At 41.7% G+C, this 27,406-nt stretch overlaps 1 protein-coding gene across 1 annotated transcript; it reads right to left on the reverse strand.

Moving 5' to 3' along the window:
* Positions 1-27,165, reverse strand: pde6a (phosphodiesterase 6A, cGMP-specific, rod, alpha). Its single transcript, XM_069169444.1, has 24 exons — positions 27,091-27,165; positions 25,616-25,955; positions 24,854-24,995; positions 21,440-21,592; positions 20,637-20,726; positions 20,359-20,499; positions 19,451-19,525; positions 19,005-19,069; positions 18,293-18,359; positions 15,796-15,843; positions 13,781-13,930; positions 12,824-12,967; positions 11,930-11,995; positions 11,486-11,632; positions 10,453-10,560; positions 9,795-9,904; positions 8,466-8,553; positions 8,046-8,146; positions 7,375-7,482; positions 7,180-7,243; positions 3,684-3,758; positions 1,550-1,633; positions 1,253-1,421; positions 1-977 (listed from the first exon to the last, which is right to left on the reverse strand). Exons 2-24 carry the CDS (start codon positions 25,942-25,944, stop codon positions 934-936), a joined length of 2,568 nt encoding a protein of 855 aa, XP_069025545.1. The 5' UTR covers positions 25,945-25,955; positions 27,091-27,165; the 3' UTR covers positions 1-933.
* Between the last annotated feature and the right edge of the window lie 241 nt (positions 27,166-27,406).

Consider the following 27,406-nt stretch of genomic DNA (forward strand, 5'->3'; position numbering starts at 1 on the left):
CCGTAGAAACGCTTTAATCAAAAATCCACAAACACGAGAGTTTAATGCTGAAATACACAAACATTGTTCTCCATACAGAAGAATAAAACTCTGCAGAAAATGAATGAGGACATCTGAAAACTACCATAAAGACGGTGTATTTTTCACTGAAGGTAACAGCTAAAAACGAAGCCACGGACACGACAGCACACTTAACAAGACCAAACACATCTCGGTTTGTCGGTATGAAAACAGCGATGAATCTTTACTAAACTCTGCAAAGGGACTTAAAAGCAAATTTCTCATTTCTTCATTATGAAATACAAACTTTGTACGTGTTAATAATTCTGACTGTTGGACGGCATGTAGACAAACGAGCGGGACAAAGTTGTCAGCACGGCAAATGTCACGAGACGTGTAAATAATACAAAACAACTGTTGACATTTGATTCACGGACTCGGGATGTTATTATTTATGGTCCTAAAGGAACAGCTGAACCCGGCCTGGTTTCAGGTAATGCCAAAACCGCATTATAATCCATTTTCAGAGGCTTCCATTGTAATGTATTGATTTGTTGGTGTATTGAAAAGGCCTCTTTCACGCTTTTCTGTCTTAGATTTTTCAAACAAACGAGTCTCTGTCTGCGTTGGTAACCGACTCATCTGACAAATCCTAAATGTTGGCGATTCTCCAAAAGTCGTGAAGTCCGGCTAACGAGAAACACGATGTCAAAGGAAGAAGCAGCGCAGCAGGAAAACAGAACAGGAGAAAGTTGATCAAAGTCGAAGAAGTTCATTTTAAATAATTGCAGCTGCAGCAGATGAGTATTTAAAGCGAGAAATGACCTCTCGGCAAACTGGACTTTTCACGTAGGATTTCAAAAATTCACACCAAAGATGGTAAAAATCCAGTCGTAGACCGAACTCGGGTAGAAAGAAAAGTGGGAAGCATCTCTAGCTGAGAACGCACGTCTTTGACTGTGACTGGGCTGCATTCGCTGCAGGAGGGAAGGAAGGAAGGAAGGAAGGAAGGAAGGAAGGAAGGAAGGAAGGAGGGAAAAGGGAAAAAAAGAAAGAAGAAAGGAAAGAAGTTATTTTTTTAATTCAAAGCAAAACCATAAAGAAAGAGAATATGAATATGTTTTTAATTTCTAAACCAGTTTGTCTCTAATTTGAGAGACACCAGCTGTTCGGGCTCATTCTGCCTTCACGTCCCGCACGAAAACGAGAAGTGAAGTCGTGTTTGTGTTCGCGGGACTCGACGGCCTCCTACCTTGTTTGGCCGCCGTGGCGTTCTGGGCCGCCTCCTCCTTGGCTTTCTTGGCGGCGTCGAGGGCGCCCACTTTGGCGTCGTGCTCCTCCTTCAGGGCGTTCCACTCCTTCCTGTTGTTCAGCAGGCGGTCCAGCATCGGGGTGATCTCCACGTGGAAGCGGCTGAACTCCTGTTGGGGGGTCGGGAGGGGAAGCGGGGGGGGGGGGGGGGGGTCGACACCAAATCAGATCGCATCAGGCCTTCTGGTCAATGAAAGGGAATCCCTCGTGGGCGTTTTGAGTGGTGTTGATGTCTGACCTTGTACACGAACGCGCAGACGAAGTCGATGAAACCGCACTGCAGCTTCGGCAGCTCTTCGGATTTGTTTCTGTCCATCATGGGCTGAAAGGAAGAGACGGGAGAAGTGGGTCAAAACACTCTTCTGGACATTGAAACGCATTTTGATTTCGTGTTTTAAGGCTGCCGATTTTTTTTATTTTTTTTTATTATACTGAATTTGTGTTTTGGGCAACAGAGGAATTGATTAAAAATCCAGTTAACCAGCCTGATTAAACTCTCAGATGGTTTCTTGCTTGTGGGCAGAAATTCAAGAAGACAACCTGAAGGGAAAACTGAAATTGTAAAAGCAAGGCAGTCAAAGCTCTGCCAGTTCCAGGGATGCTGCTCTGAAGCTGACTCAGCACCTGTTTGAAAGTATCTTCCCTGATTTAGGCATTTTTTTTAGTAAACTTACAGCACAATCAAAAAGAACAAGAGTTCTCCATCCTCACTAACCTTTTTGACCCGAAGGAAATTAAATGGTTTGAAGCATCCAATCAGAAGCTTGAAAGCCAAACCGTTTTCTAAAAGCGGCAAAGAGTGAGAGACCTCCTTTGAAATAAAAAGTACAAAAACTTTCCACCCTGTATTGGAACTAGTTTATAGTAATTAGTTTCACATTAGCAGCCACATTCGAGCTCCGCTTGACACTGAATTCCTTTCCCAAACAGATGTTTGTGTTAGTGGACAATAAAAACCCAGCGAAACAGTTTCCCCGCTGGCTGTAATTGCCGGTGAAATTGCCCACCTACATCTCCTGATAAAACTGCTCAAGTGTCTCAGCCTCTGCAAAAGTCCTGCCAGACCAGAGTGAGTCATGCAACCCACTGCTGGGAAAAAAAAAACCCAACACAAACGGATCAAAATGAAAAGTTTCTCTCCTGCTGACACACACACACATGCTATTAAATTCAGAGCAGCGAGAGGTGAGAGTGTGTAGGACGGTGCTTCTCGCTCTTCCGAGCGTCCTCAAGGACACGAGAGGGAACGAAGCGGAGCGAGCAGAGGGGACGGTCGGCCGGGTTCGGGGCCGCGGCGACCGCTCTCTCTGTATCGCTGCTCCACATAATGGCTCCAGCGCCGCTCGACACGGTCGCCACAGGGAAGCTAAATCGCTCTTTTCATTTCGTCTCCCAACTGCGTTATGAAAATGTATTTTTTTTTTTGTGTGTGTCTCGTCTCTCATCCCCGTCCTTCCCGCTCTCCGTCCTAAATTGGTGCCCCCCAGAAGGACACTCGTCCTGCCCCTAATTCCTATGATTCCTGTCCACCCACCAAATCCTCTCTTTCTCCTCCAACTCTAACTTCAGCTTTTGGAAAAGAAGAAAACCCTCAATGGATGTAGGTGAAAAAGAATTAAACACAGGAAGACAAAATTACATTTTAAAATCCAAATTAATTGAAAAGATTGATGTAGCAGCTTAAGCAGGAGTTTAGATTTGCATAATCATTTCAACCGATTGGATAATGTTCACTTTTTTCCAGATTATAGTCGTGGAAACGCATCTAATCGTACCGGCTCATTTAAGGAAGACAGATTTCATCACTAAACCTCAGAAAACATTATGATGTTGAAGTTTAAGGTGAACATTATTTTCGGTCCTCTGCAGACTCTTAAAGTGTTTTTGCGACAAAATAATCTAAAAAGGTCAAAAGTCCACTTAGAAGTTTTTTTGAGCCGTCAAACAAGAAAAAAAAATAAAAAATAAAATCAAGGTCAAAACCTGCCTTCTCGTGTATTAAGGTTGTTTCAAATTTGCATGTAACTATTAGTTTTACTGCTGAAATTTTGCGAATGTGGAAAAGTATCTCAAAGAGAACTCGGAAAACAAAACAGCATTATAATTACCTTATTGCACTTTTCTGCATCTTATATTTAGATTTAATAGTGTACAATTTCAAATATCAGACTTCTATTTGTGAAGCTAATGTTTTGGATTAAAGTTTATTTGACCCTATTGTATTTCTTGTTTTATTCATAAGCATCAGGTTAATAGGGGACCATAACAGCATCAAGCTTTTGGAAATGAGCAATAATATTGAGGTCAAAAGTGAGAAATAAAAGTTTTCCAGCCTCCCGTCCAGACTTTTCTCCCCTCCCCCCCATGCTTACGATGGGATTTTGCTCCAGGACGGTCCTCTCCAGGTCTCCCTGCTCCCAGAACTCTGCAGCTACAGAAAGCGCCACCTAGAGGGAGGAATTAAAGTTGTGTCACGTCAAATGCAGCAAATATTCACATTTAAGAACAAAGAGAAAATGAAAATGGATCTTTAAAATGGAAAAAAAAATGGACCTTTAATTCCACCTGTTATGTCATTTGATTGGTTTAATATTATTAGTTATTATTATTCTCAGTAAACAACTGTATTTTTGGCGGCTTCATGATACTCCAAAACTCATGAAAGTTGGTGGTGCATGTCTCCCTTATTGGTGTCGTGAGTGGGCGTGGCCAAATGCCTTGCTGGGTACTGTATTTATTTTGTCTTTATGTTTTTGATACTTTCTTTCATGTTTAGAAAAAAATAAATCCTCCATTCATCGGTCTGTTAATCCTGAATTGGAACAAACAAACTGTTGGACCAGCTTTTGGATTCCAGTGTTTTAAATGTGGATTTAACATCCCATCGGATTAGGTTTTTTTTTCACGCGGGTAGTAATAAAATGTCTTCTGTATGATTTCCATGGAGTTGATTTTAAGGAGTATTTTGACAAACAGTAAAAAGCCTTCTGTAACATCTTGTTAAAAATCATCCTGTAAAGCGTTCACATTGTCCAATAAAACGAGAGTCTTATTCGCCGATCACGAGGCACTTTGAAGGCTTTCGTGTCCCGATGAGATGAAAAGCCCGTTTTTGTCTTATAAATAAAAGGGAGCAACGGGAGATCTGATGAATAATATGTAAATTCTCTATTCAGTATAGAAAAACCTTCTTTTAGATCAGACTGAGTCATCGAGCCAGTTTTGGGGGGAGGGGATGGGGGCGGTGGGTGGATGGGGGAGGGGGGGGGCAATCGCCACGAGGACGGTGGAGCCTGCAGAAGGATATTCTGCCTGCGCGTGGGAAGCAGTGAAAGGTATAGCATATCAGCAGTAAAAATGTCGGCCGATTATCTTATTAAGAGCCGAGCAGCTCAAGCTTTTGTCTCTCGGTAACCGAGCTGTCGTCCATCATCAGTCTGAGCGAGTTTATCTGTTCTTAAAGAAGATTGTTTATGTTTATGTAGGAACGTGACAGTTTTATCAACCTAAAATCAAAGAAAAGAGCCATAACTGACATAATTTTCACGCTAACAGAGATTCAGTCTGGTTTAATTCAATTGTTTTGTACATTTTGCTTGTGAGCATCACCAAATCTGGAGTTTGGAGGTTTGCAAACTATAATATGTGACAACTATATCCTGGAGGGGTGGAGGGGGGGTGGAGGGGAGGGGAGGGGGGGTTCATCTATGAAGGAAAGAGTTAGTCATCGAACTATTATGGAGCACAACTCGCAGGAGGTCAGCAGATAAATACACTGAATGTGTGAAAGTGAGTGTGTGTGTGTGTGTGTGTGTGTGTGTGTGTGTGTGTGTGTGTGTGTGTGTGTGTGTGTGTGTGATGTACAGTGGAGCTCGCAGGGGTGAGATTAAACCAGAAGAAAAATAAATAAAGTGGGATATCCTAATTGGCTGCAGCTGTGTCGTGCGGGAGGCGAAGAAGAAACGTTCTTTTTTTTTAATCCACTGAAGTTTGTGAGAACATCATGTGACACGGTGGTAATTTAAAGTTTGACCACGATCGGTGTCAGTTTGCATTTTTGCTCACAATGTAGTCGCGAGTCAGCGGCTGAATTACAGTCTGATGTCGTGCACCTCTGACATACAGCTGTAGTAGATGATGGGAGCTTCCGTCTGTGAGGAAAAAGGCTCAAAATCCCCAAATTAACTGAGAAGAACCCATTTAAACACCTGAAAGCTGTAAAATAAAATAAAAAAAGAGATGCACCATCTTTCTATATGAAATCGGCCTGATGATGTTGCCACCAAAACATTTGTACTTGTGCTGCTGCTCCCACAACACTTCTAGCAGTACACAAACATGCTTCTGAACTCAAAATTGGAAAACTAAATACAGAAATCGATCTCTTCACGAACACAAAGTAGAGAAACGTAGAAAGCTTTACGGACAATCGTTAAAAAACCAAAACCACGAGAGATGTGCAGAAGGTTTTTTTTGGATCCAAAAGCTTTGACGGGGGGAAAAAAGTGTTGTAAAGTATTGATATTGTAAATAAAAGTAAGGCTGTTTCTTCACTTTGAAAATGAAGAGTCAACTAAATGAATCAAAAACCATTAATGATACTTTTGGATTAGGCGCCGTTGTTTGGGTTTTTAAAATATCTCGTAATTTTCTCGAACCTTTTTTAACTTGTGACCCTGCAGATTGGAAACTATGTCTACTTGTGACGCCTTATTACAGTTTGAGTAAGAGTTTAAATAAGTTTAAGGACCAGTTCAGGCAAACAAGCAAACTTTTTTGGGGGGGTTTATTATCTAATTTGAACACTTTCTAACTCACACAAAGAGCCGGAGGACACGAAGACAAAAACAAAGTGTGCTTTGTGTCCTTTTCCAGCTGCTTTTCATCTTAATTATCTCCCAGATCAGCTTTATTTTGGAAAGTCCTCCGGAGAAGGTGGTTCAATAAACTTGTGCAGATTATCATCTTTACTTTTGAATACTGTCAGCAGATGCTTCACCGGCAGAGAATCGACTACCTGCCCCCCCCCCCCCACCACCACCACCTCCTCCACCATCACCACCTTATAACTCCAGTCACTTTTTATTGTGGCTGCAATGTTGACGCACCGGCTATTAGTCCTCAGCTTTATGCGTGTCTGAGAATATGAAGCAGGTGTTGCTGAGAAGCAGCATATGTTCACAGTCAATTGCAGACAAATAAAGGTAAGAAACGAGGCCGCGGCACCGGCTGTCTAACAGCCTCAGATACGCTCGCTGTTCACGCTGATACGCCGGCGTGTTACGGGGCTCCGACGGCAATGTCGTATATTACATACTTTACTGAAATACAAACTCTCGCGGCGGCCAGGCGGTGATGAGGGGAATGAAAAGCAGCAGGTCGCCTTTTGATGCATGACACCGTCAGGAAAGCGCTGCTGAATGCCGCTGAGAAAAATGGCAGTGCTGACAAAATGTCATTCTCTGTCTGATTTATCACCGGCTCCGGCTTCTCGGAGAGCTTCTTGTCCCGGAGAGCTTCTTGTCCCGGAGAGCTTCTTGTCCCGGAGAGCTTCTTCTCCCGGAGAGCTTCTTCTCCCGGAGAGCTTCTTGTCCCGGAGAGCTTCTTGTCCCGGAGAGCTTCTTGTCCCGGAGAGCTTCTTCTCTCGGAGAGCTTCTTGTCCCGGAGAGCTTCTACTCCCGGAGAGCTTCTTCTCCCGGAGAGCTTCTTGTCCCGGAGAGCTTCTTCTCTCGGAGAGCTTCTTGTCCCGGAGAGCTTCTTGTCCCGGAGAGCTTCTTCTCCCAGAGCCCGCGTCACGAGTGTCTTATTACCGCCGACGGCTGGATGTCAGTCACACTTCTTTTTTTTTTTACTATGACCATCACCAACCTTGCTCTGGATCTCCCACGGTTTGGCGATGGCCGACAGGTCACAGGCGGTCATCATCATGGCCCTGGAAGACACAGCAGCAGGACTGAGATCTGTGTCCGGATGCAGTAAACCTGCTGGAACCTGCATTTGTTTGTGTGTGTGTGTGTGTGTGTGTGTGTGTGTGTGTGTGTGTGTGTGTGTGTGCGTGCCTACATGACAATCTCTTTGCGCGTGGTCTCCAGCATCATGTACTTGGTCCAGTCGTTCCAGTTCTCGTAGGTCTTGGACTGGTCCACGATCTTCTGGAACATCGTCCTCTTCCTGCACAGAAACACGATCGTACTGTAAAACCTGGAATTTGTTGTTCGGTGGCCGGAAAGACTCGATTAATTCCCTGATTATAAAAGCAGAGACGAAGCAAAGGATTGTTCCTCTCTGCACAGATATTGAGTGAGTTGCTTTTACTCAATTTAATATATAATAATAATAATATAATTTAACATTTGCCTTGCAGCTTTTATCTATTTATTACACTTGTTTCTACGTGTATTGTTCATGCCATGGTGATGTCTTGTTTTATCTTAGTTGTTTTATTTAATATCTTTTACCTTGTTCATTGCTGCTGAACTGATGAGTTGCCAACTTCATTTCGTTGCATTTTTTTACAATGAGAATAAACTGCCTTATGTCCCTTGTGTTAAAAAACAAGCTTATAAGTTTATAAAAAAAACAGGAAATAATAATTTAATGCTGTGAACAGGACAGTCAATGAGAATTTGGATGCCTATATATATATATATATATATATATATATATATATATAAAATTCATTCAGGAGATGTTGCATCAAAGCGCTGCTCCGTATTCGTGCTGTCGTTACTGACTTGAAGTAGAGAGCCAGGTCGGTGGCGATGATGGCGATGTCCATGAGGTGGATGACGAGGTCGTGCTGGCGGCGGTTCAGATTCTGATAAATGTTCAACGTCTAGAAGCAACAAAGAGGAAGGACAAAAACAAAAGTTCAAACAGGGAGAATGAAGAGGCGGAGGAGGTTCTGGTGTTTGAAATTGGACCTTTAATCCACTTCTTTCTGATCTTTACGACACATACGGACTGACAGACACTCAAATAAGGCTTTGTTTGAGGCTTTGCATCAGGTGCACCCAACCAAGTATGCATGTATGTACTCAGTGTGTGTGTGTGTGCATGTGTGTGTGTTTGTGTTTGTGTGTGTGTGTGTGTGTGTGTGTGTGTGTGTGCATGTGTGTGTGTTTGTGTTTGTGTTTGTGTGCACTGCAGCACACCTCATCTCTCAGTAAAGTCTTGCCAGTGTCCAGATGGTGTCTTTCCAAGATGGAGGAGCCGTGAAGCTTCGCCAGAGGATTAGCAGACCTGGAAACGGAAACACACACACACACACACACACACACACACACACACACACACACACACACACACACACACACATATATGTACAGACACACACACACGCAGCATGATGGGAGGTTCCACTGTGATAAATCATGCATGTAAAACACAGGGTGGGCCTGGCCTGCTGTGTCCACGGCTAATGGCGGCTCTCATTAGCTCATCCATCAGCAGGTGGAGCGACACAGCTGGAGGTGGATCTGGTCAATATCAACTCATTGATGTTCTCGAGAGTGTGTGTGTGTGTGTGTGTGTGTGTGTGTGTGTGTGTGTGTGTGTGTGTGACGTCGGCTTCACCTAAAGAAGCTGAGGTCAGCTCGTCCGCACACGAGAGGAGTGACGGCTGTCACTTTTGAGTTGATTGAACGGTCCGACAATCAGACAACAGTCTGATGTTTCCAAAGTTTCAATGAATGTCGCTGATGTTCGTTAAGAAAATGAGGTCACAGCAGCTCAAAGTAATGAATGGAACCGTAATAAATCACCATCGTTTTCCAACTTGATTGATACGACTTCGTATCAGTTTTATATTCAGTCGATAGTTTAATTGGACTTCAGACTTCGAGATTTAGTTTTTTATTTTGTTCGGTATATTTACAGCATCTAGTGATTGGGTCTCAAATTAACATTTGAACAACTACCAGATGGTTGCATGCGTCTTTGTTTCAACCAGCGGTGACGTCACCTGTTGGTTTTGTGAACGGCCGTTATGAAGATTCAGATTTTGGTCGGCGCCATCTTGCTATTTCGGAGCGGTTTGGAGCAGGAAGTGCCCATATTTGGAACACGAGGACAGTATGCCCCGCCCACCTGTAGCAGAAACACTTTCACATCCTTCCACGATAAAAAAAAAAAACAACTTCCGATTAGAGCTTCACACTGATGCTATATATTTGCAGGCCAATGAATTCTAGGGGCGTATTTTATCGATAAATATTTAAGACTACACCCCTTAAACAACCACCATGAATAAATATCAATAAAAGTGTAAATACAAAACAAACAAATGCATAAGTTAACACCTGCTGTGAAGTCAAGATGAGGTTTTGTTTTGTTTTTTTCTGTATATGGAACTGAAATCACTCGTTCTCTGCGAAGGTCAAGATTTCAGAGTTATTTATAAAGTTATTTCCCCCCAAACAACAACAATCAATATTAGGCTTCCACCTCCCCCACCTCCCTCCCTCCCCCCCTGCGGCTCTCACTTCAACTGGTAGAGGTTGTTGGTTCCTCTGTGGTCGATATCATGACAGAGGCCGGCGGTCACCATGGCCATACACTCCAGGTCGGTGTAGTAACGCTTCAGATCACCTGTCTGAGGAAACACATATATATATATATATATATATATATATATATATATATATATATATATATATATAAAAGCAGCACAGAAAATAAAGCTGGATCGGGGTTTCACGGCAACACAAACAACAACGACGCTCGCTGGTTTTCTTATTAATGACCAGCTCAGGCAACACTGACTCAGAAACACTCCGTTATTTTCAGCGCTTAAACAACAAACACCACCGCGACACGCATGATCACCTGTACAGTACACTCCAGATGTTGATACGGGAGGGAGGAGGGGGAGTGGGAGGAGGAGGAGGAGGAGGAGGAGGGAGGAGAATAAAAAAAAAAGGGGAAGAGAGAGAGAGAGAGAGAGAGAGAGAGAGAGAGGACGTTTATCACCTTGAATCAGAGAAACGAGGAGGAACGGTTCGCATGAGAGTGATGAAAGCGTGGGTGTGATGGAGAGAGGAGGAGGAGAGGGATTGATGAGGGAGTCAGTTTATCTGTGTGTGTGTGTGTGTGTGTGTGTGTGTGTGTGTGTGTGTGTGTGTGTGTGTGTGTGTCAGTTACCATCAGCAGGGTGAACATGGTTTGTCCAACGTTGAATCCGTGTCTCCAGTTATGGTAGGTGATCTTCCTGTAGCCTTTACTGAGGGAGTAAATGAACCTCACCAAGACCTGCAGGAGAGAGAGAGAGAGAGAACACACACACACACACACACACACACACACACACACACACACACACACACACACACACAATAACAACCAATGCTGAGTTAATAATAATAACTTAATAAAAGAAAAAGAAGCATCTATTTAAGTGCTTTACGACAGGAAAATGACATTCAGATAAAACAAAGATATAAAAGAACATTGAAAAACAGAAAAGAAATCAAATGCGTAAATTAAACACAAGACAAAACAAAGAATCGAGTTAAAATATAGAACAGAGCATTTTTAAAAGTGCAGTTCATGCAAAGTGTAGGCTTGTGCTTCAGGAGTAGCTCGATTAAAGGCCAAAGTAAAGAGATATGTAATTATTATGTAGTATTGTACCATTGTTATGTATTTATGTATACGGCAGCAGCTAAAAAAAAACAGGAGTTGCATTTTTCTCAAATCCTGCTGACTGGCAACGACGTGTTCACTGCGTGTTCAGCTTAATCAGCCAACGCCACACCAACACTTTTCATTCACTCCCACTGATTATTTTTTTAATATGAATTTATTTTTATCATATTGTGACATGATCTCTCCTCATTCTTTAAGTTCTCATCCAGATTAATGATTCGCAGGAAGCTTGTTATTAACAATAAAAAATAATTAATTTTAGCTTCTTTATTGGACATAAGAAGGAATAGTTTGATTATTTTATGTTACGTTGCATGCGTTTTTCATAAGATGTGATAATTTCATGCATTAAAACTGATTTTATTCAAACACCGAGCTTCCGACTTAAATCATTCATTTAATTATTTTGACTTTGCAGCCTTTGAAAGAAGTCTGTCTTGGAAGTTCATCTTACAAATGTGAGAAATATCTGAACACCGTGCTGCCCAACTAATTTAAATTCATAAAATAAAAAAACACGAGCACTGACCTCTCTGGGAATGTGAAACTTATCCACCACTTTCAGTTCGTAGTACATCTTGACGCCGCACTTCACCAGCTCCAGCTCAGTGTGCCAAAAGTCGTAGAAGTGAAACTCCAAGATCTCTGACTTCTTCGTGTCCGGCAACACCTCGGACTGTTGATGAAAATGGACGCGGATATATCAGATCATAAAAACAGGTTTTATGCAATCAATTTAGCTCGATGTGGATCTCTGGGTGAATCTTGCCATTTGTATTATTATGACAGGAATTCAAATAGAAAAAAAATAAGACAACATGCAGAAATTCATAACTAACTTTCCTCCTTTGCAGAATCATGTTTCAGAGTAGAAATGTGTGAAAAGAGAGTTTTGGGATTTCAAGAAATTTGTTCTCATTTCACGTTTTTCGCGTTTCTACGAGCAGGAAGCTGGGTGTTTTTGTCGTTTTACCAGAATCTCCTGAAGCTCGTCCTCCTCGCACTGGTCCGGCTCCTTCCCCCACCTCTCTCTGGTGTTCTGGAAGAAACACACATCATCAGCACTCACCTTGGATGAAAACGGTTTAGCATCAATCAAGCGCCTCCTGATCTGAGGTCACAGCAGGTCATCTCTCGCTGCTTTTGTTCTCTCACTGTCCGCTGACAAATCACCTCATGGAAAATCTGACAGCTTATTTCAGCTTATAGATGATGCTCACCTCCTGCTTTTATCTTCCACATCAACCCTCTGGTTGCAAACTGACTGCTTTTGTTCTGTTTTCGCACAAAATATCCCAAAAAGATGAAGGTGATAATTCTGCAAGGTTTCATCTCATCCTTGGAGCATTGAATGTTTTTTTGTTTTTTTTTTATTGAATTTCAACAAAACACTTCGAGATCCCAAATAAACAAAAACCTGTCAAAAATGTTCCATTCAAGATGTTACTTTGGCAACATTTTAATTATAAAACTGAAATTATTTTCCAATGAACAAATCTAGAGAGTAGTAACTTCAGTACAAGTTCCCGGCTTCAAACCAAACACAGCTCTTTTAGCGTAACATCCCACAATATTTATGACTTTTATTCATGTTGAATATGATACATGCCTGATGTTGGTATTAAAGCCAGTTTTAAACTTGTATAGACATTCAAGAAGACAAATAAATCAAATCAAATAAATAAATTGTGTCCCTTTCAGAAATATTTCAATGCCTCAAGTTATGTGGAAAAAAAACTAAAATCCTTGAAAATGTTTGGAGCATTTTATGATATAATATATATACCATATAAAAAGTCATTGACATTTCAATTAAAAAATGTTCTTTATCCTTTCACTCGATGTTTTTTGTGAACAACTAACTCACCAGAACGTTCTGGATTTCGTCCTTGCGACACTTGATGTGGTACATCACCATGTCCTGGAAGATGTCCTTCCTGTTCTCCAGCTTGTTCATCTTGTCGTAGGTGTCCGTGTTCAGGACCGACCAGCCCAGGAACTGGGTCAGGGACTACCCACAGGTGTGTGTGTGTGTGTGTGTGTGTGTGTGTGTGTGTGTGTGTGTGAGAGAGAGAGAGAAAGAGAAAGAGAAAAATCAGAGAGAGTTATAATCCCGTCATACTGGTGTCATTCAAAGTTGAAAAAGCTTTTAGTCCAAAACCAGGTGACATCACTTCAAGTTCAAAATCTTGACTTCAGCAAATCCATCACAAAGAAAATATCAAAACTATTATTGACCTTTTGCTGACCATTTTTATATTTGCAACATTGAGGTGAAACTTTACATCATAAATTTTTTTCATGTAAAAGTTTAAATTCGATTTAGTGGCGAAATCTCCCTTTGCAATACACCAGAGAAACTGTACACATTTGCTTCATCTGTAAAAGTTCAAGTATCGCTAAACTGTACCTGGTAAATATATTGATTTTACACCAGTAGTTTCTTTCGGCAAAAAGTTACACTATTTGTTAAATCTTAAAAATACAAACTTACTTCAGGAACATTTAATCAGAAAGCCCTTTTTAGACATATCAAATTGATGAAAAACAAACGAATGATGGTTCATTCTTGAATTGTCTTTGATGTGAGAGACCAGCTGAGGATCGAACTGCTCATGTTTTGTGTCTTGACTGACTTCTGGTCAGTGAGGCAGGCAGACAAACATCAGTAAAGTAAAAAAAAAAAAAAAAAAGCCTGCAGGCTGGCTGATAAATAATGCAGACGCTCCGAATAGCCTGTAGTGTATTTATAAACCAATGACTCAGTGCTGACACACACACACACACACACACACACACACACACACACACACAGAGCCCGTACCTCCATCAGGGTTTCGTCCTGTTCATCAAAGGGTTTCCCGTCCTTCCTGTTATAGAAAGTGGCCACGCCCACTATCTCTTCCTTCTTGTTGACGATTGGCAAAGACAGGACGTTCTTAATGGTCCAGCCGGACTCGTCCAGCGGCTCTTTCTGTACGCACAACACACGATGATCAGCGACAACAGGCCTCATCTGTCCGGTTGCTTTGAGATGAAACGTTGACGATAAAGATCCCTTTTCTTTTTTTTCTTTTTTATATCATTTTCACTGTTACAGGAATGTGAGCTTCTACATTCAGAGATGTGAAAGCGATCAATAATTCACCTGCTCACTCCACCTGAAATCTGAACTCACTGCAGCAGCTGCAGTCGTCTCACTTTTTAAAATGGATGTACAGAAAGCTGCTGCTGCTCTTCAGCTTCATCACGGAGAGAGAAAATGTTTCAAAAAGGAAAAAAATAAAAATAAAAAAGGGGAACAGGATGTGCTTAAATTAGCTTCAAGAGTGTAAGAGAACAAAATAAAGGAAACAAAAGACGTGGTATGTTGACAGAAGTATTGGACTCTGTGCTTCTTACTGAAAGACGTCTCGCTAACACCGTGTCAAGTTTTAGTGATCTAAAATCTTCAACAACAAAAAACACAAAGATATAAAGGGACTGAAAACAAACAGAAACAAATCAGGCGTGCAAAAAACAGAAAAAGACCCTTTTTAAGAGACACCATGTTGCACCGATGTCATACTTAAAGATATACATCATAAAAAAAAGAAAAGAGGGGAAAATACAGACTTCTTTCTACAGACTGAGGATGAAGAAGGAAACATATCAACGGGTTTATGACCTCAAGCTCTTCCTCAGAGTATCTTACTGCAACAATCCTCTTCGCCACCAACACTGCATGAGATTCAAAGGCTTCTCGGGGAAAAGTGGGGAACCGACAGACAGAAGCAGACGTTGGGTTTCAGAGGTAAACTTCCAACGCGTCGCAAAATAACTCTCGGACCAAACAGAAGCAGATCAAACCGCGTGAAGAGAATAAAACTTGTCCTTCGTCGTCAGCAGCACCGGAAGCACGATGGATGTGTGAGCCGGGGGGACGACGAAGGCTATCACGGGATCACAATACGACCACGATAAGGAAAAAGACAATGGGAGCTTTATGGCTTCCAGGAAAATCATTTAAACTAGAATATGGGACATATCATTTATTCATTTGTCCATGATTGGTCTCCGGAGGTGTGTTATGGCACACGAGAGGCCGTTATATCGCAGAGTTAATTTTTTTCCTACATTATTTCCTATTTCCTGTGCACTCTCGGCTCGGTGAAAAGAAGGCTCACACGTCGCAATTACTGTAATCTGACAGCACAAATGCTAATGTCATCTATTACTTTGCATAAAATAAAATAAAATGTGATTAAAGATAATGAGCACAAACTGCCCACTTCTCTCGCAGAAGCCCTCGAGCGACGACCGGACGTCGACGTACACGAAGCTACGAGTTCGCTGAATTCATTCCTGCAAAAAAATGACCACGTGTGCTTCAATTTAGACAAACTGTCTGACCGATGAATATATGTAAATATTTGCATGTCATTATCTTACCGCTGACAATTAGTACGTTTTTTTTCCCCCTCCATTTTCCTGCATATACAATCAAGGTCAAATTTCATGTTCAAAAACATGCCGCGGTTTCGCTGTCCGACAAGAAACAGACACATTACTGTTTAAAACAAGCTGAAACACGCCCCTCCGATTGATCCGGTATTGAAAGAAATTAAATACGTGTTTAAATACTGGCTGCAGAGGGAAAGAATTTATCTACCAAGAACGATAATTAGCTCGCAACCTAATAAGCTACATTTTTTGATTTGACAACTTATTCTACACATTAACATACCAGCTAACTAACGTTGCAGCTATGTGTGTGGAAAATATTACATTTTGATGAATGGCAACTTAAATTTAAACTCGCAAACAAAATTCCCTGATATTCCATGACTTCCATCTTACCTGGAACTGGAAGGTTTCATCCTCAGCTGCATTCATGATGTTACAAATCTGTGGAAAAAGGGGAAAAATAAGCATCAAGAAGTTGACGAGATCTGATGAGAACTTTTACAAGTGAGGAGGGGGGGGGGTTTGCATGTTTATAAATGTCTGAAAACCAAAATGAACCCCCAGTAATAATCTGTAAAAAGTGGACGTGACAGAAATAAATTTGAAGCAGAGAGAAGGACGGTAAGAGGAGGACAACTATGTTCTCAAAGCTCCTTTCGCCTTCAGCTTTCTGGCTGAAACGGCACATATGTTCATATGTAATTGTCTTGAGCTGACAAAGTTTCATCGCCCCACAGTGAATCCATTCGCCCCCCCAAACCTCCCACCTTCCTCTGGTATCTAAAGCCATTAGTGTCAGTCTGTCGTCTCTTTTCTCTCAATTTATGAAATCGTGGCCGCGTGATGAAATGAAGTTTTCACCTTGCACACGATGCAGAAGAGGAAAATATGAGGGAGGAGCGATGATGTAGACTTGAAAAATGACAAGCGGCCAAGAGGATGAAAAGGACGGGACAGGAGGAGGACAGACGGAGGAGGAGGGATAGACGGACGAGCGACAGCAGGCTCAGCGGTTTGGGAAAAGCACACTGTGATTAATTACAATGTCTGTAGAAGTTACAATTATATATCATGGCAGCGTGTGGCTGAGCACTTTTCATTTCCACAACGGTGTGCACACTGACAACTGTGTAATAAGGCCTAATGGTGTTCTGCTCCTCTGACCACCTGCAGCGTCCGACGAAGACACTTTGAAATAGAAAGGTTTTTTTTTTTTTTTTTAAAAGGACGTCGGCGTTAAGTGGACAAGACGCAAAAGTTGTTCTCTTAAAAGTCAGTGAGGAGTTTTTGGTCGATTCCAGCCAAACTTAGTCATTTGAAAAATGAGCCTTCACAAAGCAACGGATATGACTGCAATGATCAAATACAAAAAACAGAATCTTAATTTTGTCACCCAATGTCCGTTAACTAAATACACCAAAGATTTTAGCAGATAAGCTGCTAAAATAATGTTTCTAATTGGCTGCTAAAAAAGCTGCTTTAAACTGCAGATGTTTAAGAGCACAGTGATGTCTCTAAACGACCCGTTGGCGCCACAGAATGTGTATAAAAGTGTTTGTAGCTTCTGGCTTTGAAAAACGAGGCCGATGCGGAAGTGCCTTCAAGCTGCAATACCACCGAGTGCCACTAGAGGTCGGCTCCAAAAAACCTCCATAGACTCTCATTCAACTTCTCAACAAATTCAGCTTCAAAGAGATGTTTTTGGGGGCGTGTCTGTTTGATTGACAGGCCTGTGGTGCAGTCAGGTTGCGGCTATCGGTGATAACGCTAATATGCTATCGCAGGCGTTTGATGCTGTAAACCTGCTGAAAGTTCTGTCAGTCATCTTCCTTATTGTCAGACTGCATGTACTGTACGTGTAACCTCCGTCCGTGTTGAACAGAGCTCACACCATTTTTATTCAGCCTGCTCACTGGACCACTCATTCATTATTCATTTGTTGATTAATTCATGCACAGTTTGGCCTCGAGGGTGGCCGAGCAGAAAGGTCACATGATGTTCGATACCTTCACCGGTCACCGTGTGTCCGTGTGACCTGACAAACTGTCCGAAGTCACGGGAAGTTTAGAATGTAAATTAAACTGTTCGATGCCTCAAATTTAAATCTGATTATAGTCTTTGCCCTCATCTGGGCTGATTTAAGGCCTCGGAGAGTTCAATTTCCTCACAATAACAAAAGAAAAAAAGAAATCTGGGAGACAAAAACGTCAAGCAAGTCTCAAAACTAAGGAAGAAGAATGATGAAATATGCTGCTGAGGCTTAAAGGTGCTCAGTTTTGATGCCTATTCATGACTTTTTTTTTAACACCATGCTGGGGTGTAAAGTTGTGGAGCTCAGGTATGATTCCCAACCACAGACTGAATATAAAAGTGTTCGTAGCTTCCAGCTCTGAAAAATGAGGCGGATGCGCAAGTGCCTGAAGCTGCAATACCACCGAGTGCCACTAGAGATCGGCTCCAAAAAGCCTCCATAGACTCCCATTCAACTTCTCTCATCAAATTCAAAGTCAATACATTTTTTCCACGAGTTATCTCGGTGTTGTTAACTTATTAGTTTTCTGGAGGTCCATCTGAAAATAATCCCTCATTCATTTGAGAATAAGCTTCAAAAAGACCTGTTTTTTTGGGTGGGGGCGTGTCTGTTTGATTGACAGGCATGTGGTGCAGTCAGGTTACTGTTATCGGTGGGCGGGACGTAGTATCTAAGAGTTTCCAATCAGATCGATATTTCTAAACATTATATTATTGAGTGAGATGCACTTAAAAATGCAGAATTCACGACTCGGATTGCAAAAATATTCTGCTTCCTTTAAGTAGCCTTGTGAAACTTGTTTCAAATAAAGGACGAAAGGAAGATAATGTTGAGCTTTAAAGGCAAACAGGTACTGACCAGCCCGGTCTCTGCTACGTAGGTGGGTAACCCGCTGACCAGGGCCCAGTGATCCGGTGGAGGACTCCTGGGGGAGGAACACGTGACAGGATGGAAGATGGGTACACACAAAACAACCATGTAAGTTACCTCCCTATCCGGTGTTAACATAATGTACAACTTTACATTTACACAGGTGAGATGATTCTGCAGTGAAATGTTTGGACGGTGATTATTAATGTTTCACAAGGGCAACCAATGTTGGATAATTACAAAGAAAAGCCGAGATTAGAAAGTCACAGCCTTGTACATGGTGAATAGAAAATACATAAATGAAGCTGGAAGGCCAATGCCTGGCCTCTGAATCTATATTTTACCCTTTTATTAGGTCAAATATAGATCATGTTTGGCTTAGTTGCTTCCTAAATAGCTGTGTGTCCCTTATTACCGTTAATAACCACTCTCCGAACGCCCTGTGTGTATCCCTGAAGGTATGTTGAATGCATTGCTAATTTATAAAACATTTAAAAAGCCCATTTTTTGTATTTATTCCAAGTTAACCTGCATTGTTTACTCGCTTGCAGGATTCTTCTTCTCTGCCTCTGAGGGTGCATTGCTTTACTTTCTCAGCACATTACTGCTGCTAGATAAAAAAAAAACCAAGTGGAATAGTACTCGTGGTCAAAGGCTCCACGGGGGGTAATCTTTAAACTACCATTTTTGTGTGACTTACGGTACGACTTTAATGTCCTCTTTGCCGTGGAGGATATAATCAATCCCTTTGTAGAAGATAATTTCCTTGAGAAGACAAAAAAAAAAACATAAAAAATTCAGAGTGAAAATCTGTTTTTGCCCTTCAGTGGTCCCAAACTCAGGTCACTTACAGAAGATCTCTGGTTATGGGAGCCTCTAAATTATAAAGAGGTTTGACAGAAGAAAAAAAAAGAAGAAGAATCTGAACTCCAGTTGAAGGTTTTACTCAGTGGTGGAGTGAAACTGTGAAAAATATTCCACCTGCTGATAAAACTGCAATATTTATTCGCATTGTACAGTTTGAGCGTGTTACTGATGATTTATCCGTTCTTAGATGAAGACGGTGAAGATTGCAGCACCACCACATTATGATAACGATGACAGTAACTGTGTCTGTAGCAGCAGTCCTGATTAATATTTCCTCACTCTGCCATCGGGAGTTTTGGGTCCGTCGTAGGGTGGAACTTCTCCCATCAGAACGGGCCACAAGTCGAAGAACTCCTACACACACACACACACACACACACACACACACACACACACACACACAAAGACAAAACCAGAAGATTTAGCATCGACCTGCTCCTTCTGTTTCATTATTTACATGCACTTAATGTATATTGTAGGTTTGATGCTAATTCCAGCAGCCTCCTGGAAGTGTGCCATTTTTTTAATTAATTTTTTTCATGCCGTCTTCAGAAAAGCGACAAGTTTCCCCTCAAAGCTGAGCGACTAGTTTTGTTTACTCTTACGTGCGTTATTCATGAAACCGAGTATTGTTACCAGACAGCCATCTGTGTCAGGCAGACAACATGTGCTTGTTCTCCGATAGCAGGTGTTTCGGAAGCAACTGGCAGCTGCTTGTAATTAGGTGACAGCCACAGCCAATAAGTAGTATTTATGACAATGTTGTTGGAATTCACGAATACATGGGGGGCACTAAGATACTGATCAGGAGGTGCTTTTAAAAAAAATGTCTTTAACCGGCAGAAGGGATGAGAAATCAAGTAGATTAGACGAAGAAACCCCAAAGGAGTCTCTGAAAATATCTCTTCCCAGAAGATCAGGCAGACATGGATCACATCCAGAAGTACAAAAACAACACTGCATAAGAAATTAGCAATGAATGCAGACAGCTCAAAATTTATACAAGTATATTGTTAGAAGCAAAAGTTTGATTTTTCTGTGTCTTGTTTTTAGGGTTTTTATGAAACTTGCAGTCCTATAAAGCTTCTTCAGACTCAAATTAAACACTACATGTTTTTTTTTTTGTGTTTGTTTTTTTGCTGTTTCTCAGTCATACGGACTGTTTTGTGAAAACCACGTTAACCCACCTTGGTCTTGGTCATGTCCAGCAGACCCACAGAGTAACGGTCACAGTTGAGGAAAGCTCGGACTGTGTACAAGGCCTTGTGGAACTGCCTCTCGATGTCCGTCAGCTCCTCGAACACCTTGCTGGCCGACCACAGCAGCACCTGAACGACAGAGTAGAGTCGAGTAGTTACAGTTTAAGCTTCCTGGGCTGAATCGAGAAATCTGGTAAAATAAAAGATCCGAGGCTCGTTATCTGCGACACTACCGCGATGCTAAAAGAAAACTGATCCGTGCTCACCTGTCCCCTCCTGGTCTCACAGTTGTGCAGGTAGCTCAGGTGGAAAACTCTCAGCAACAGGTTACCGAAGTTCAGGAATTTATTTAGGATCTGAAATAAAAATTAAAAATACATGTCATTACCTTTTCAGCACATCACGGTTATATCAGCCAAAGCCTGATGATGATGATCCTTATCGACATTTATGTTGTTGTATATTTTCATGCCATTAATTTTTTTTAATCAGTGTCGGTGTTAAACTTCAGATGACAGATATTCAATGTCAGGTTAAAAATCTAACTTCTTACAGTGTACCAATTATGGATAAGTTTGAGAAGTGCGTAGTAATTCTGCCAATGCAGCAACATATATATATATATATATATACATATATATGTACAGGTTAAAAGTGTTGCGCTGCAGGAATAGAGGAACACACCAAATGTTAAAGCAGTTGCCACAAGTTATGTTGGTCCGAGACACTGAAACGAGAAGAGGTGAGCTTTACTTTTTCGTGGTATTTGGATTGTATGCTGCGGAGAAGATAACTGCCTCTGGGACAGTCCGCCTAAAGATCTGAGAGACTCCACCTCTGAGGGCATTTTTAAGAAGAAGCCTCGGGACATGTCTTTTATTGCCAAGTTTTGAATCCATTTTTTGTTTTACTTGTTTCACACACTGCGAAGAAGGTTCTTGTGGTTTGATTGTGGTTGAGCATCTTCAGTCGGACATACAACTTTGGTCCAAACTAATGGCATTGCATTCATGTAGGTAGCACTACATGAGCAACCAAGCGTACAGACAGACGGATAGTATTCTGTTACCTCTTCATCCTTGGCAGTGAAGCACGACCCCTCCAGCTTGTTGATGGCCATCATGACAGCCACCATGTCTTTACCGTTCATGATGGGGATGGCGAGGAGGTTCTTGGTCTCATACTCGGTCAGCTCGTCAACGAAGTTACTGAAATGAGGCTCCTAGGAAAAATAAAGAAAGAGCATTTTATTGTATTTAATCACTATACTCTTCAGACCTTCCGGACTTGGCCCTGATGAAAACACCGCTCTTATCCGCAAGTGCTGCGAGCGAAGGCTTTCCATTATACAACAAACTCAATGCTGTGTCTGCTGCACTCCACCTTCTCCTCCTCCTGTACAGCAGAGGTTATCAACTGTGGTCCTCTGGGGGTGTAAGGGAGGGCGAGCAGCTCATTAACTGCCAAGTCCAGAACAAAAAGCTGGGAATGACACAGTCTGTAGTCTTTGTTTGGATCTTTCTTTCTTGTCTGGTAAAGTTAAGAAACAAAAATCACACCAGCAAAGGTGCTGGTAAGGACTCAATGAGTCAGGGCAGCTTGGGAAAGGAACATCATTTGGATATTTACACCACAGACTGAATATAAAAGTGGACGTAGCTTTAGGGTCTGAAAAATAAGGCCGATGCGGAAGTGTCTTCAGCTGCAATACCACCGAGTGCCACTAGAGGTGGGCTCCAAAAACCCTCCACAGACTCCCATTTAACTTCTCATAAAATTCTCAGTCAATAAAGTTTTTCCACGCGTTATTTTGGTTCTGCTAGCTAAACTCACTCCTTATTATTAGTTTTCTGGATGTCAATCTGAAAATAATCTCATCATTAATTGGAAAATAACTTTTTTTTAACACGTTTTTGGTGGGCGTGTCTGTTTGATTGACAGGCCTGTGGTGCAGTCAGGTTTCCGCTATCAATGGGCGGGACGTAATAGCCTCGTTTTTCCAATCAGATCAGTCAGATCCACCACTCGCTCCACCCCAAGCTCGTCCAAATATGGTCATTTCCTGCTTCAAAACAGTCTGAACTGGCAAGAAGGCGACGACCAAAATCTGAACCGAGGCTTCATAACAGCCGTTCACGAACCAAAATGGCTTGATTTTACACAGAAGAGAAGCATGAGGGAGAAATTACTACTTCTCTACTATTCCTTCTGATTCGGAATAAAACTCCTCAAAATCCAAACTTTTACATCATCTACAACTTTCAGCCTCCGTCTCCTCCGACACCTCAGCACCGCTGTCGAAACATACTCAGCTGCAGATGCATATCCTGGATCTACAAGAAAAACGGAGTTCCTTGGTGTCGTAGCCTTTGTGTATACGTAGCAGAGTAAGAAGAACAACACGTTATTCTATGAAGCAAAGATCCCGGTATTCTTCTTATCTCCCAGTATCGTCATTTGATCAGCAAAACTGGAATGTCCTTACTTGCATTTATTAATGTCTTAAGTTGTACTTGTCCTCTCTACATCAGAGATGTAGATCTAGAGGTGTGGTAATAGTGTGGGAAAAAAAAAAAAAAAAATCACTGCGAGGGCGATCCTGGATCAGCACCTTACTGCAGCTGCTTCGAACTGCAGCCTGACGCAGCTTATAAAAGAACCTATTCCAAAGATCTGGGCAGTTTGACAGCTTGTTATTGGGCGACTTTTGACCCGCTTAAAGCCCAGAGAAGTCCTCTGGCTGATTGTTAAACTCGGCGGAAATTTTTGCCTTAACCTCTGCCCAGAAGCTGTTTACTTACGAAGCATAATCTGTTCACGAGTTATGTTTTGGTACAAAAATCTATATAAACAATTCACATTTTCATTTATGGACTACTTTCTTATTTATCGCTTTCAGGTGGGTTTTGCTGGAAAAAAAAAAAAAAGTTAAGTGAACATGTCGGAAGAAAAATCAGATGTATATTGAATACTGAAACTTTACAGCTCCTGTTTAAAAGTATACATTTTTTGGACACGCACATCAATACAGGAATTTCTTCCTCAGCTAATTTAGCCAATATTTCGGACATATTAAGTTTTCTGCTTCAGGAAGCAATGATGTAAGCAGAACAATAAAGCGTAACGGAATAGATTAAAGGTGTGTTGTAGTGCTGAGTGGGTGAAAAAGGCTCAGGGCCTGTGTGACCTCTGGGAGTAATCTGGGATCGCTCTAATTCAGGACAGATTAACCCGCTTTGTGTGCAGCCTTCTCCGCCTTCCTCACACACTCCTCGAGTTACCACACCTCAAATAACAGCCAGTGCAACGCTGTAAATTATGTTACTTTGAAATTCACTTTGAGGGAGATGGATGTCGAGGGAGAATCGAGGCCAGCTGTTGGTAAATGTATAATTCCCTTATAAACTTCTACCGACTGTACAAGACGCCTGATTGGCTGACAGGCCTGCAGTAGATTGTACTGGGATGGAAACAGCGTGCAGAGAGACTCCCAGTCTCTGCATCACAATAAGGCCTTCCTCTGTGCATTAGCATCATTAAAGCCGAGCCAATTATATGGAAACGTTAGCTGCTCCTTTGCTGCCTCTGGGGGAAACTGAAAGTTTGGAGGCTTTGAGTGTTCCAGTCGCCACATTTCCCACCATGCTTTCATGTTGTTTGTGAAGGCTGAAGGTTTTTTTTTTTTCTGAACGGCACAATGTTTGTTCCACCGTGGCTCAAGATGAAGGCGCGGCAGGCCGGCAGAGATAAAACAAACAAACAAAAAAAACAAAGGGGAACAATCAACCCGGCTCTGTTTTGTTCGTACATCAGCAGCTGAGCTTTCTAATCTCCCGTGAAAGGTTGTGATTGAACTGATACCGAGGAGGAGTGCTTGTAACCCGTCAGTTATGTGGAGTGGGCTCCTGCCTTATTAAGTGTAAATGTCACAATAACAGTTGGCGCAGGGGAGGTGGGGGGAGATGAAGGGGTAGGGGGGTGGGGGGTGGGGGGGCTGCATGTGGAGGTGGAAGGTAGTGGACCTGCAGTAGCATGATGCGTACATGAGAATAAGCTTGTCGTCTATTTTCAAATGTCAAAGGCATTGGCTATAATGAGATTGAGCCGGTTTTGGGTCGAGGGAATTAGTGGCGGAGGACACTGTGGTGTCGTGGCGCCCTCTGGTGGTCAGGCAGAAACGGAGCAACACGTTTTCCTCTAGACAAAAAACAGGAATAAAAGAATCTTTTTTTTTTGTTTCTTTTCTTCTTTTTTTTGTTGTTTTGTTTTTTTGTTACATGAAATGAAGATTTTGATCAATGCCCGTGCATATTTATATTTTTTGTAAATCAATAATAAGATACCGGAGATGTAGTCTCATCGGAGGCCCTGTCAGGTTAAAATGTATGCTTGCCATATACAGCAAAATTGCAACCAGATAAAAAAAGACATGCGTGTCCTAAAAAGCAATATTCTAAAATACACTGTCTACTATGTTTGCTACCTCTGACACGTTAGGAACGTTGGCCATCTTCTTGCTGGTGGCCACGTGGCCCACGATGCCCATATCCAACGGGTACACGATTTCACTGTCGGGTTGCACCAGGCAGTCGTCGAACGCTGCATCTTTGTGCACATTAAATAACCTGTAAATAAAGATCAAGATACCAAAACTGTAATTCAATTTAAAACTAAAATGCAACCATAATTCACTGAAAATCGCTACCGACAGTAGCACCGTGCGGCTACACGGCATGGAAATATGTAACTGCGTCAACATAAAGATAAGGAATGAGGAGCTAAAGCCAATTTAATTAAACCTCCCGATTGTGATTGTCTGGATCTGTCTGAATGTGAAGCCGTGTGCGTTCATTCGAAATGATTCCCTCAAGATTTGCCTGAAAATATTCTATAACCAAAGTGCCCCACGCTGGCAAGGTGGCAGGAATCTAGACGATTAATGACGAGGCAGAGAAAATGCAAATAGAATTAATAAGCAGTCTGATGGTAAAAGAGTGCAAATAGACTGGAAGGATGTGGTGGCTTTCGAGCTGAATGGATAAAGGTAACAAAATTAAACCCATGAAAAATGTTTCCAGGTTTAAGCTCGTTTAAAACAAATTGAAAAGAGAAAAACCCCGCTGGATTGGAAAAAACACAAAAGGTCAGTAACAAATAAGAAAACACCTCTACCTAAGAGAGGGAGTCCCCAATAACAAGAAGCAAGTCAATACCTGAAATTAAAAAGAAAATGACAGATATTGACCTGGTTGCCAGCTCAGCCACACCGTTCCTCTGCCGGTACATGAAGAGGCTCATGCAGTCGGCCTTCATCATGAAGCTGAGGTGTTTCATGAGGTTGAAGACGGACTTCTCCATCTGCAGGTTGTCCTGGATGTCCCGCACCAGGTCGAACAGGATCTCGCTCTCGTCCACCATCGTCAGGTCGTGGAACTTGCTGATGTCCAGCGCCGTCTTGCGGTTGTTGTCCAGCAGGTTGGAGATGACCTTCGGCCGGAAGTTGATGTCGTAGTACTGCTTGGCGAACTGCGGGTTGGCATCCAGGAACTGCTCTGCTGCCGCTGCGTCCACCATGGCTGCTGCTGCTGCTGACGAGGAACGATGTGAAACTGATTGCAGGAAGAAGTTTGGGTTAACAATTCAAAAAAAAAAAAAAAAGTCTGGTAGGATAAAGTGACCCGCCAGAAATAAAAACTCTACTTAATTGAACCTTGATTGTTTAAAAGAAACATTCATTTATGGCTACTTAAAGAAAAACAAACAAATTCAAGTCCAGTATTTGCTCTTTAAGCTCTGTTTCGATGATCTACTCGTGCAAACATCATCTAAACTCTTTAACAGCAGAACGTAAAATATTCTTCACGAGATAATCGCTAACTTTTGTAGTTAGCCGCTGGGCACGCAGAGTATTTTACATTTATCCGTTGTTTGCTGAAAACAGCTGCATGTGACAGGTGGCGTGTTGGTTTGGTGGGACTTCTGACTGTGAACTATATAGTAAATGTGACGTTAAACCAAAACAATAAGCTAAAAAGATTAGCGGAGATGCAGAGTTGCGCTTAATTCAGTGCGTTTCTCATTAGAAATGAGTCCTTTCTCTAAAATATGCTGACATATGAGGATATAAGTAGCCTTATTCAACTTAGGTTAGTCTACATGACCCACTGATAACCTGTGATTTTACAGTGGAACCTGCTAACCTTGATCTCCAGTCACTCTGAGGAGCTCCTGTCTTTTAAAAAAAATGGTCAATTAAACGCAACTTTAATTACCTTTTATTTAGCATATCCTGTAACTGAGAGATGTATGTTAGCACTTTAAAAGAAAACATTTAAGTCTAAAGAAACACTGATTGGTCCGTTGACTATTAGCTTCAGTACTGACGTGTGATTTTACTGTTGGCAACCAATAAATCTACGATTATTCTGTCACTTTAGAATAATATTGAGAACAAACAGTTTTAACTCACTTACATCCGTCCCTATTTGTTTTTGGAAATGAATTAAACTTCAGAACAAGTATGAGTTGATTGAGCACTTTTTCCTTTGAACATCTACCAGTTGGTACCGTTATACTGTCCCAATATCCAAGGTACCTCACATAGAAATATAAAAAAACACAAAAAATGAACACTGCACAACCTGTATCAGTCTCCAACATATCTGACAGCTTATTTTCTTATAAAAAAAAAAAGAAAAAAAAAAAAGCAAATGCTTCTACCTGTTAAAGTCTTTGTATCGTCTCCAGCAACGTGTGTAATCCCTCTGTCCTGCAAACCAACTCAGCTGCAGATGTCTGAGAAAAGAAAAGGGATTATCAGGATGGTTTTAAATGGTCACGTGTGGACATAAACCTGCATCCAATTACAACACTGGGATTACAATACCTTCCCACGTCTGATGACACTATCTCAGATTCCTTTCTAGGTCTCAATACGAAGCGGCCACGAACACCGAGGTCTCTTGTGCAGAGTCATCAAAATGAATTATTACTTATTATTACCCATGAACCTAAATATTCTGTTCACTATCCATAT

Source organism: Embiotoca jacksoni, unplaced genomic scaffold (genome assembly GCF_022577435.1).
Source record: "Embiotoca jacksoni isolate LCO1_2020_lvr unplaced genomic scaffold, fEmbJac1.0.p SCAF_45, whole genome shotgun sequence".
Lineage (NCBI taxonomy): Eukaryota > Metazoa > Chordata > Actinopteri > Embiotocidae > Embiotoca > Embiotoca jacksoni.

Excerpts from the sequence above, each read along its gene's own strand:
- pde6a (XM_069169444.1), bottom strand. The coding sequence starts at position 25,944 with ATGGTGGACGCAGCGGCAGCAGAGCAGTTCCTGGATGCCAACCCGCAG. Across the intron at positions 20,500-20,636 it reads GTGAGACCAGGAGGGGACAG|GTGCTGCTGTGGTCGGCCAG; the intron begins GTGAGCACGGAT and ends TCTGTCGTTCAG. Across the intron at positions 7,244-7,374 it reads ACGCGCAAAGAGATTGTCAT|GGCCATGATGATGACCGCCT; the intron begins GTAGGCACGCAC and ends TGTGTCTTCCAG.